Source organism: Ursus americanus, chromosome 6 (genome assembly GCF_024610735.1).
Source record: "Ursus americanus isolate L20-20 chromosome 6, mUrsAme1.1.p, whole genome shotgun sequence".
Lineage (NCBI taxonomy): Eukaryota > Metazoa > Chordata > Mammalia > Carnivora > Ursidae > Ursus > Ursus americanus.
Window position 1 is genome coordinate 41,492,886 of NC_142132.1, and position 12,154 is coordinate 41,505,039.

General features: G+C 60.0%; 1 protein-coding gene across 1 annotated transcript; it reads right to left on the reverse strand.

The window, feature by feature from the left end:
* Positions 1-1,197: 1,197 nt before the first annotated feature.
* Positions 1,198-11,943, reverse strand: OPN4 (opsin 4). The gene is made up of 10 exons (XM_045783676.2): positions 11,815-11,943; positions 10,254-10,399; positions 8,655-8,788; positions 8,126-8,329; positions 7,319-7,490; positions 6,703-6,867; positions 5,672-5,779; positions 4,551-4,731; positions 3,225-3,368; positions 1,198-1,236 (listed from the first exon to the last, which is right to left on the reverse strand). The coding sequence occupies exons 1-10, from the start codon at positions 11,941-11,943 to the stop codon at positions 1,198-1,200; spliced, it is 1,422 nt and encodes a 473-aa protein (XP_045639632.2).
* Between the last annotated feature and the right edge of the window lie 211 nt (positions 11,944-12,154).

Genomic DNA, 12,154 nt, shown 5'->3' on the forward strand with positions numbered 1-12,154 from the left:
CCCCTTTCCTGGGAAGGGTCTGTCCTGCCAAGCTGGAGAGCATCCAGCAGCAAGTATGACCAGTGTGGGCAAAGAAAGGCTCCGGTCCCATAGTGGGAGGGGAAGCCCCGGGCTAGGCAGTACCTGGAGCTGCAGGGCTCTCTCTGGACTCTGGCAGCCACACTGCCTGATGCTGCCTCTGGGGAGAGGGAGAGGGAGTGGGAAGGATGCTCTTAAAGGGGAAGGCCAGCCTCCCTCCAACTGCCTCCCCTGGGAGACCGGAAGCCAGCAGAGAGCAGCTGGTCTGCACAGGCTGGGCACAAACTGCTTCCTGATAACAGCAGCTTATTGGGGAGTGGGGACGGGGGCAAGCCTAGTCTCTGTCCCTCCTCCACTCTGCCCCTCGCAGTTTGAGATGGAGGCTTCAGCAGTGAGAGTTGCTAGGTAGGGGACAGAGCAAGGGGAGAAAGAAAGGCCGCTGTAGGCATCGGACGTCAGGCCCTGGGTCTCTCCCCCATCGCCGCACCCATAGGTAAAGACCATGCTTGTCTGAGGAGAACTTCTCTGCTTTTTATTTTCCTGTATGCTGTCAGAGCCATACAGCCCCAGGATGGACTTGGACCACTGATGTGAGACGGACCACAGGTGCAAAGCGTGCACGCGTGTGCCTGGTGCGTGCAAGTATGTTGATACAGGAGAGTGTGCACGAGCATGTGGGCCATGGCAGACACAGTCCTCAGGAAGCAGGGACGCGGGAGAGAGGGGAACAGCAGTTTCCGGCGCATGAAGGTCTGTGTTCGGCTTCGCATGCTGGCTGCGGGGATGCCGTGCTGGCCCGGCCGTGTCAGTGAAAGGCCCAGACTGGGTGCAGAGGCAGCTCAGAATTAACCGGTGTGTCCCATGGAGCTGTGGCCATTGTCAACGCCTGGACAATCATGTCACGCAGCATTTGAGGAGAGGCGGCCGACTCCAGGCAGCAGGAGGGCCTGGGCTCCCACGCTTGAGGCTGAACCTGGGGGACAGGCTGTTGAGATGAGAAGTGGGTGCAGAGCATCTGCAGGGCCGGAGTTTTGTGGTGTGGGGCCATGAATCCAGCACAGCATGGGTGACAGGGCCACTTCCAAAGCCGGCTTATGGGGTCATCCTGGGTCTGTGTGTCTGAGGGGGAGGTGAAGGGGCTGGATGTGTCCCAGAAGAAAAGGGGAGCCGATGGGCACCCTACATCCTGGGGTTCAGGCTGGGGAGCAGCCCCTTGGTCTGAAAGCAAATAGCACACATCTCTTTAGCCCAAGGAGTGTCCCACTGGAAGCAGTCTCCCAATGACCCTCCACGTATAGGGTCACTGGGCGGTGAAGGGAGGTGGCCTGGAGGGGCCACGTGGGGTCCTGGCTGGGGGATGGGCCTTCTCTGAGTCCCCAGGCAATATGGCCTGGAGGATGGAGCCGGCCATGTCTAAGGCCACTGGCAGGACACCCTCCTGGGTTGTCTCCCAGGCTATCAGATTCCTACAGTTGGGCCGGACTGAGCTCCCTCTGCCCCTACTTCCTCCACTCCTCCTGGGGCCCCAGCACCCCCCACCTGCTGCCTTCAATACCTCATTTCTTGCCTGTCCTAAAGCACCAACTTCCTCCTGGCTCATCCCATTCAACCTGAGCTTCCCCAGCCACTGCAGAAAGGCCCCACCACCCTGCGAGGCTGACGGAGCCCACCGCAGGGCCCCCACCCAATCCTCCCTCCCACGGCTCCCTGCTCCCCTGGCTCATACTGCTCAGGTCAACACCTGATTGGGCCTCCCCACAGTCCGACCACCTCCTTCCCTTCTTTTCTTCTCTTATGTCCCCACCACCAGCTCCCAGAGTCCCTCTGGCTGCTCCCAGGTCACAGAGCAACATTCTGTTCCAGGACACACCAAGCCCCCCCAGTGCCCCCCTGCCGCATTCACACAGGGTGTTTCCTCAGCCTGGACCGCTCAACATGACCCCCACGCTGCCTGGCAATCCTTGCTTCACCTCCACCTTCCCTGGGGAGCCCTCAGGGACTTGCCTCTTCTTTCAGCACCTTGTGTGCTGATACCTCGATGGCAGTGCTTATCACACGTGTTAGGTGATGGCTGATGTGCTGTCCCTCTCTGCCCTGTGCCACAGCCCAGCCCAGTATTCCCTCCAGGACGGGCACAGTGCCTTTCATCATGGCCCCACCAGCCCCGGGGGGCGATGCCCATCTCTGTCCTGGCCTCTGTGGCCATACACAGTGCCCAGGCTCAGGGCTGGGGAGTGAGTCTTCCCTGGGGCTGGAGCAGCAGGGGAGCGGTGCTCCCCAGGAGAGGCAGGGGCTCCCCAGCTGGAGGGAACAGCCCAGGTCGCCCCCTCTCTGGGATGCCCAGGGAACAGCCCCTGGGGAAGTAAGGCAGGACATGGTCGTGGGCTCACTGGGGAAGCCCAAGAGAGCCCAGGAGCTGGGGGTGTTGTGCGGGTGTGAACGGAGGGGCTGGGTGGGGAGCTGTCGGCTGAGGGGGGAGGGGGAAGGGTAGCCTTGGAGCCTGTGCACACGGCATTTCCAGCGTTCCAGAGTATGGTCTTCTCTAATCGCCATCGACATTCCGTTCCATAGGCACTTGGGCTGACAGCTGGCCTTCTTTTAATAGCCACAAGTATTCTGGGTGACATCCTAATCTCAGGGCATTCACTGCGAGCACATACACAGCTCGCGGCACCCCCCCCCCCCCCAGGTACCTCCAGCCTCCAATCACACAGAGAGGTACACACCACCCACACTCGGTCCCACGCAGTTAGAGCAGACATGTTGGGGCACACTCAGTCCTGTGCCCTGTGGTGTCACAGGGACGAGAGCATGTGCAGGCCACATGGTCACACACAGGCACAAGTCATACTGCCCTGACTCACTGCGCACGCGTCCTGCTCACACACACACACATGCCGTATGTTCCTCACAGCACAGCAGAGCCACCACCGCTTGCCATGTATGTGCGTAGGCAGGGTCACAACAATCACACGGACACTCTCAGGTGCGCCACAGACCTCACTCAGGCCTGCTCAGAGCATCGTGGAGTCACAGAGACCCCCAGGCACCCCAAACAGGCAAGGGTCACCTGGGTGGGGAAGGAGTGATTCCCAGAGGGCACTGGGCTTGCCCACAAGAACAGCTTCCCTTTCCTGGCCACTCCCTGGGCTACTCGCCCCTTGTCCCCACCCCTGTATGGATTGGCAGGTGCCAGGCCCAATCACCTTCCCAGGAGTCTCTGCTTCCTGCCCCTGGGGCCTGAGAGGGGCCTTGGCTTCCATGTCCTCCAGGCCCTGACTGCAGGGGAAGCGTCCGCTCACTTGCTGGGTAGCCCCCCACACGGCCGCTGCCTCCGTGTCCATCCAGCCCTGGGGAAGGTGGGAGAGTCACTGTGAGGTGAGAGGGACATTCCGAAGTCCCGCTCCTGCCCTCTTCCCCAGCCAAGACTGTCTCCATCCTCCACACAGGAGGTCACTGCAATGAGGTCCATGACACTGTAGGCTCTCTGGTCACCAAATCCCTACAAACTGTGAGTGCCCCTGCTAGTGTGTGTGTGTGTGTGTGTGTGTGTGTGTGTGTGTGTGTGTGTGTGCCTTCTAAGCATGTAGGATGGGTCCGTCTTCATGAGGGTCTAGGCCTCTGTTGACAGATACCATTCACTCCTTGATGTCATTCACTATGTGTGGTTCAGGGAAAGGATCTCTGACAGCTCCTCCCTCAGCTCCTCCACTGAGACCCCCCAGGGATGGGAGCAGTGGGAAGAGGCCAGTGGAGATTCTTGGTGAGGCCCAGCGTGGGCCCTGTAGTTACAATGATGGAGGAGCCCAGGTGTGGCTGGGGACACGAGGCCACAGCACAGAGAGCTCTCCTGGGGACATTAGGGGACATCACAGCCCCGGGCCCCAAAGAGGGGCTGGCAGGCCAGTAGCTCCTAGGGCTAACAACAACTGTGGGGTCAGCACCCACTCATGTGCACCCTAGCCATGTAGAGACAACTGCTTTCCCTTTTAGAGAAGAACACAGAGGCTCAGAGGGGGTGAGTGACCTTCCCACGCTCACACAGTGAGGCTGTGGTAGAACCGAGGCTTGAACTCAGGTCCCCCAACTCCGGGGCCAATACTCCTTCCACTGCATCCTGTGGGATCCTCAAGGCTTCCAGGAGGAGGGGCTTAATGCTAAGAACAAAGGGCCCTGAAGCAGCTCCTGCCTGTCTCTCAGGCGGCCCATCTAGGGCTAGAAATGCCTGTCCTTTCATGGCTCTAAGCCCCTGGAATACTGCCAGCGTGGAAGAGAGATGACCTGGCGTTGGAAGATGCATCAGTCCTGGCCCTGCTACTGGGTGACCTTGGGCCAACCCACTGCCTCTCTGGCCCCAGGGCCCCTGCCTGTCAGGGGGGATGAGGCAAGGGAAGGCCATGGGGCAGTTGTGAAGGGCTCTTCCTGCCAGCGTCCCAGGGTCCTGAGGGTCCCTCGGTCTCAGAGCCCTGAGGCTGGCGTGGTTGAGGAAAGTAGGACGAGGTGCTGTCCTTGGGAGACCATCGCATCCTTACCACCTCACTCTCCGAGCCCAGGGATGCCTGGCGCTTCTGTCCGGAGATCCAGCTGAGGTCTGAGGCCTGGCTGCTCAGTGTGGAGCGGTGGGTGGAGCGGTAGCTGGCGTAGGGGCCACCGCGCTGGCCTGACACAGCCAGCAGCACCCCCAGGCAGGGCAGGTGCTGGGCAATGGCCATTCTGCAGGAAGAGAACATCTGGTTAGGGGGGTGGACGGGCAGACACCAGGATGGGTGTCTGGACAGACTGATGGGGGTGGATGGACAGATTGATACGGGGCTGATGCGAGTGGACAGAAGGGGGAAATGGGGTGGTTCAGACACTGGGGTTATGAGGACAGACAAATGCTGGGGTGATGGGAATGGATAAAAAGACACTGGCAGTCATAGGAGGTGATGAGGAAGGACAGACAGATGCTGCGGTGAAAGAGACTGACGGGCTTATAGCCTTCGGGATGGACAGACAGGCAGTGGGGCCGTGGGCACAGAGGGTGGCAGGTTCGGCAAAGTGCTTGGTCTCAGCTCTCAAGGGGCTGGCCCAAGCCGCATCTCTTCCAGTGAGGACCAGGGACACTCCTGAGCAGCCTCTGAGCCTGCAGCTGGCCTCAGCAGGGTGGCGAGTTACCGACACAACCAGGCAAGAGGAAGCACTGAAGGGCCCCTCGCGGGAGAGGCCAGCTGTGCTGGGAATCCATCAGCAGAGAGCGCTCTGGGCCAGAACCACCCCCGGGCCTCCACCAGGGCCCTCGAACCTCTCCTGACTGTGGTCTTTCCAGGACATTGGTGTCTGGGGGCTTCTTCTCTTTGCAGGGGGTATCACTGCTGACCGGCCATCCTGGCTGCCTTTTGGCCTTGGCTCCAAAAATCCCATAGGCAGGACTGGACACTGCCCAGGGAGCTCTGATGTCCCTCCCAGTGATTCGCCCGGGAGAGTGGAGCGGCAAAGGGGGTCACACCAGCTCCAGACCCCACCCAGTACCACTTGCTACTCCCAGCTGCTAGAGGCCCCCACCAGTGCGTATACAAGAGACAAGAAAGATGGCCAGCCTCTGCCCCCATTCACTGCTTCAGGCCCTCCATGGCCTGGGGACCTGGGGCTGGGTCCTGGAGGAGGGCCGCACCTGTACTTGGGGTGGGTGATGGCATAAATGATGGGGTTGTGGATGGCAGAAGCCTTGGCGATGACAGCAGGCACTGTATTCATGTAGGGAGTCAGGATGTGCGCGTACCTAGGACAGAGAAGCTGTGGCTGCCCCTGCCAGCTGGCCCTCCCAGAGACTCCACAGCCCACCCGCCCTCTCAGGAACCTTCTTCCTCTAGGCCAGGCCCTGTGGGGTGCAACCCAGCCTGGCCCAAACCAGCATGACCAAGCCAGCCTTATAAGAGGGACTGTAATGCCGGGAGAATTCTGATCTGAGGTGAGCAGGAACCTGGGGAGCCACTGAGGGAGGGTTGCTGAGAGGAAGATGAGCCAGGTTGGGGGGTTCCGCCAGGTCCCATGATAGCTTGGAGCCTGTGCCGCTAGCAGGAAACCCTCCCCATCCCCATGGACTCTGGCCCTCTGGCCAGCTCCTCCCCCGTCCCACGCAACCCTGAGGCCCACTGCTCCCCTGGCTCTCTTAGAGTGACCACAAGACAGCCTTACTGGGGACCAGGCCCTTCCTGCACAAGGAGGTCTCATACCCAAATACTTCCCAGGATGAATAACTCTCACTGCTTCAAAGTGCTTCTGAAGTCTGGCCTATGTCCTTGTCGCTGCAGACATCAAGTCCCCAGACTCTAGCCATGAAGGGCTGGCAGGCAGGAGGTGAGTGGCACCCCTGGCCGTGTGCCCACAGCCCCCGTGAAGAGGGAGCCAGAACCTCAAGGAGAGTCTTATGTTCCCGTGGGATCTGGCAGGACCTGGGAGTCCCTGCAGGCCCTCAGGCCAAATCCAACATGGCCCAGAACTCCCCCAGCATGTGTCCCAGTGCCTCGAGGAAGTGGCAGGGACATTTCCTGCAGGGAACCTTGCTGCCACCCAAGGGAGAATGAATGAATGGCTGTGAGGCTGGCTCAGGCTTGGGCTGGGGAGGGAGAGGTCACCCCAGGGTCCCCTTACCCTCTTCCCTCCCCCTCCAGCCCCTGTCCCAGCCCCTTGGGCACTGCTCACCCAGCAAAGCCCATCAGGGCCACAGTGGAGTAGGGGGCCCAGGAGAGCACGAAGAGAAGGATGACCAGCAGCTCAATCTTGGCCATTTTCCACTCTCTCTGTAGCCGCTGCCGTTGTCGAGGGGACCTAACACCGCCCTCGCAGGCCCTGAAAGTCTGGAGAGCCCTAGCACGGGCACAAAGTCCAAGTCTGACCCCACTCTGGTAACAGTGAGGGCCACGGTCATGGCTGCCATGGGGGAGGCTCCCTGGACCTGGTTGTTCTCTCCAGTGCAGGAAGCCCTGACTCCCAGGAAGTTCTCCATTACATCCAGCCTAAGCTGCCTCCCTGTGGTTCCATCTGTGGTGTCTTCTCTAGCCCGCAGACCTCCTGATCAAGCCTAAAGCCCCCCTCCTCAGAAGCCCCTGTCTCCTGAGACTTCTCTAGGCACCCAGGTTGTGCTGGTCTCTAGGCACCTCACCCCCTAAGCACAAGGGCTCAGCTTGTCTTTGCCTATCTGGAGCTGAGAATGTCCTGGGGAGGGTGCAGTGTGAGCCTGGGGGGAGGGTAGGGACAGCCCTGGCAAAGGGGTGTGGCCACCCTCCCATCCAGCCCCTCCTCCGCACCCAGCTCTTACTGGCCTGTCTCCCGGATGGCCTTGAAGATGAAGACGTAGCAGTAGATGATGACCAGCAGGGGGAGCAAGAACACGAAGCAGAAGAGCAGCATGGTGTAGGCTCGCACTGACGGCGTGAAGCTCAGGTAGTCCCAGGAGCAAGAGGTCAGCAGCCCCTCGGGCACGTAGGCGCCTGGGAGCCAGGAGTAGAGCTCAGCCTTTGGGGCAGCATACTCGAGGCTCCTCATCTAGCAGGGGCTTTGGATGTGGGGTTCGAGCTCCCTGGACACTGGTCCCCACTCAGCCCTGCCCAGGGCAGTGAGGAAGCCAGGGCTTGTGGAGGCGAGCTTTTCCAGCCAGTTCTAGCAGGCAAAGCACTCTGCTGCCCATTTTTGCCAGGTTGGAACTGAGACCTCCACTGAACATAGCCCCAGGGTCTTATTCCTCCAGATTTGGGCCAGGTTTTCGGTCCTGCCACAGAAAGGTGGGTGCCTCGCTGCTAAGTCTCCTACTTGCTCAAGCCTACACCCCGAGGCCTGCCTGACACTACAGCTGAGCATCAGATGCCCCCGTCACTTCCCGCCGCCCAGGAACCATGTGGTCTTCCCCGGTATTGGGGATGGGAGCCCAGGTCATCCTCTGATTGCTGGTGGTGCTACCTCAGTTTCCCCTGCTGCTGGTCACGCCCCCTGAATATCCGTCTGCCTTGAGGCTCGAGCACTCCTTTGGCCCCTCCTGCCAGCTGGCCAGCCCAAGTCTACCTGCCTGCCCTTGCACGTGCCCCGCCCAGCTCATCCTCCTCTCTCCCGATTCCCCCAGTCCACTTACTCCAGCCAAAGAAGGGCGGCAGACTCCAGGCCAGGGCATAGAGCCAGACGCCCGCCAGGACAAGCACCGCCCGCCTCTTGGACACCACCCCGATGGTGGCCAGCGGGTGCGTGATCACCAGGTAGCGGTCCAGAGCGATGGCCGTCAGGGTGATCATGGACGTGATGCCGAAGACAGCCCCACAGAAGGCATAGAACTCGCAGCCTGTGGGCACAGCTCCCTGGCCTCAGACCACGGCAGGAGCCCGAGAGGTACCCCAGGGGAGGGAGGGTCTGGGGATGACACATACCCAGCTCCTGCCTTCACCTCTCCAGAAGAGCAGCCCTGAGCCCCTCTCCACTCTGGCTCCTTGGCACATCTGGTCCAGAAGCTGAGTCTTCCCTCTTGCTCACTCACGGGCTCCAGGGCGGCCACCCACCCTCCGCCCAGGAAGAGCCAATCACCTCTCATCCGAGGCCAGCCTCCACGGTGGGCATCCGGGCCACAACCCTCCTCCTCCCTCCAGCAGAAGGGACCCCGGAAGGTCTACCTGCCTCCCCGAAGAGCCACCGCTTATGGAGACTGCTGGCGAAGAAGACGGGGGCCTGCGTGAAGGACATGAGAAAGTCGCTGACCGCGAGGTTGATGATGAACACGTTGGACGGCGTCCTGAGGCCTCTGGTCCTGTGAAGGGTCGGAAGCTGTCAGGACGTGCTGCACACACGCACACAGGCACAAGCCACAGGGCCGCCACCCGTGCTGCTGCCCGGCAAGCACTAGCCAGATGACTCTAGAGCCTGACTGCATGGGCTGAGAGTGAGGCCCCCACCAGGCAGCAACTCTTGCCTCCTGTGGACAGCAATCCCGCCCCAGAGTGCCCTGCGCCCAGCCCTAGCTGGCTTTAGGACACGTCTGTTTCCTCCTCTCGCCCTCGGGATCCCCTCTGCATGGCCCGCACTCTCTCCTTGGACACACCCCTCCTTCCTCTGCACCCCTCCAGGCCAGTTCTCCCTCCTGCGTGCTCAGCCGTGCCTTCCCAAGAGCTCGTCTCACCTCCTTCCTCCCCAGCTGTCCTCCTTGCCCCCTTCGTCAGTATCTCTACAGTCTTCACACTCAGGGTTGGCCCGGGGCAGGGGACAGACAGGTGTGCCCCACAGGCCAGGCACTTTCACAAACTCCTCTCCCGTAATCATCCATCTTTGCATCTACCCCTCCCTCTTTTCCAGATGGGAATGCTGAGGCTCCCACCCGTGAGGTGGCTTGCTCCAGATAACAAGACTCAGTAAGCGGCATTGCCAGGATTCAAACACTTATTTGACGGGCACCGCACAGACATAAACTTGCACAATCACACATCGACTCTATGAAGTAAATCACAACCCCAGTTTGCAGACGAGAAAAATGGACCCACAGAGACGCCTGGGTGGCTCAGTCGGTTAAGTGTCTACATTCAGCTCAGGTCATGATCCCAGAGTCCTGGGATCGAGTCCCGCATGGGGTTCCCTGCTCAATGGGTAGCCTGCTTCTCCCTTTCCCTCTGCCTCTCCACCCCACTCATGCTCTTGCTCTCTCTTTCTCAAATAAATAAGTTTAAAAAAAAATAGAAAAGAAAAATGGACCCACAGAGAATAAGTGACTTGCCCAAAGTCAGTTCTGCTAATAGGCAAGGTAGTAGGGTCAGGGATTCACCTCTTCACCTGCCTGTCTCAGCCACTCAGCCCAAGAATGGGGCAGGTGGGGAAGGAAGCTGGGTGTTGGCAAGGGTGTTTGCTGAGGGTCTTGAGGACTCAGGACCCTGTTGCCAGGGCTGCTTGTCGAGGCAGAGGGACATGCCCATGGGGGCAGGTGACGTGGAGGTGAGCTGAGAGCAGGGCAGAATGGGCAGATGCGTGTGAGTTGCAGGGACATTCGTCCTACACGTGTGCCTGGGGTCCAATTGGCATGTGCCACTCAAGTTGCCCTGGACTATTTTTTGGCCCCTTCCCTAAGCTAGAAGATGGAGGCCTGTCCTGAGACCACTGAAGGCTTGGCAGTGGCATCCCCATCCAAGCTCAACAGTGCCCTGGAGAGCTGGCGACAGCTTTGCTGTCCCGTCTCTGCATGGCTGGCTGCCCGCGGTGCCCACGCCCTAGTCCCTCCAACCAGGCACCTGCAGAAGGTATAGATGACCATCAGATTGCCCAGCATCCCCGTGAGCCCCACCAGCAGGATCACTGTGCCCAGGGTGTAGTGGGCGTAGTCCGGAACATCCACCGTTGGGAAGGGGACCCAGGCAGCAGCCCGAGCCCCGGCTGCCTATGGAGAGACAGAGAAACAAGAGCATCACATTATCCTATCATCTGGAATAACCCTGAGAACGAAAGGTTAAGGTTCCCAGTAAGGAAACAGGCTCAGAGTGGCACAGCCACTTGCCCACACTGCTAGGAAGTGGCAGAACCATAGTGGAAACACAGGTCTCTCTAAAGTCAAGCCCGAGCTCCTGCACTGTAGCACAGAGGCATGGGGCTTCTAGGATCACCTGTTGGAGGCTGGATGGACAGACAGACACATGTCTGACAAGGAGGGCCATTTCCTTGGGGAGAAGGCAGAACCATCCCCTCAGGGCTTCCTAACCACTGTATGGGCCCTGACGGAAGCACTCAAGGCAGTTAGCAATGGTATTCCAGGCCCTGCAGACTCTGGGGTGGTGAAGCTGGGTGGAACCCCTTTCCTCAGGAGCCCCACCCCCTCCCCAGCCTCAAAGAAGAGGTTGTACTCCCCCACAGCATAAGTGGGGAGCGCTGACCTTGATACCAACATGAGACGGGGGAAAAGAATTCCCCTTTAAAAGGAAAGCTTAGGGGGCCCCTGGCTGGTGGAAGTCGGTTGAGCGTCCGACTCGTGATTTTGGCTCAGGTCACGATCTCAGGGTTGTGAGGTTGAGCCCCGAGTTGGGCTCTGCACTCAGCAGGGACACTGCTTGAGACTCTCTCTCTCCCTCTCCCTCTGCCCCTCCCTGCTCTCTCCAATAAATAAATACATCTTAAATAAATAAACTTAAAAAAGAAAAAAGAAAGCTTAGGTCCCCCAGGGTCATTACAGGGAGGTTGTGACACCATGCGGCCAGCAGAAAGGGCTTTAAAGAACCCTCTGCCCCAGCTCCTTTCCTGGAAAAGAGGGCAATTTAGTCTCTGTCTTGCCTCCTATAGCTACGGAGCCTTCCCGTCCTATCCAGGATGTAGGCCAGCATCCCCGGGTCCTCAGGGCACCCACAGTCCTCCCCGGTTAACAGTGGGTTTGGTGCGGTATGACCCTGGGGCCCTGGCCAGAATATCAGGCAGCGGAGGGCACCCACCCCCTCACTCTGGGCTGGACAATCCAGAGGCCTCGGGTGTGCCTGCCTCCCTGCAAGTCTCTGCGGGTTATCCAACCACCCTCAGAAGAGAATGGATGCAGCCAAGGGCAGGTCCGGGCCATTCCAGGCCCTTGTCCTTTAGGGTTGGCCTTTCTGTTCCTCGGATGCTCTCCGTGGGGAAGGACATGGCCCACACTCTCCTCTGTTGACCTCTTCGTGGAAGACAGGCCCAGAGAGCTCCAGTAACACGCCTGAGGGCTCACAGAGGAGCTCAGGCCTTTTCTATCTCCCTGTCAAAGCCCCTGGGTGTCCCCAGCAGGGAGGCCAGGGTCGGGAGGGAAGGCTCTGTGTGCGCACACACTGGCCCCAGGCTTACCGTGGGGCTGACGGGCAGAGCTTGGCCCGGGCTGGAGGTGCTGCTCCGGGAGCTGTCCCACCTGCTGGGTGAGGCTGGGGTGTCCACGCAGCTAGGCTCCTGGGCTCTGGGTCCCGAAGGAGGGTTCATCCTGAGGTGGGGTAGTCCTTTCTTGAGCCCACCGAGAAGTCGAGGGCACGGGGAGTCAGGATATTAGCCGTGCCCAGCCTCCTAAACTTCCTCCGACCTCAGCACTCCTGTCTGGTCTGCCAGCCGCCCGTCCCTGCGTCCTGCGTGGACCCAGCCTGGAGCTACTCTTGGGGCTGGTGACTGCTGTGTCCAGTGAAGCACAAAGGAACGA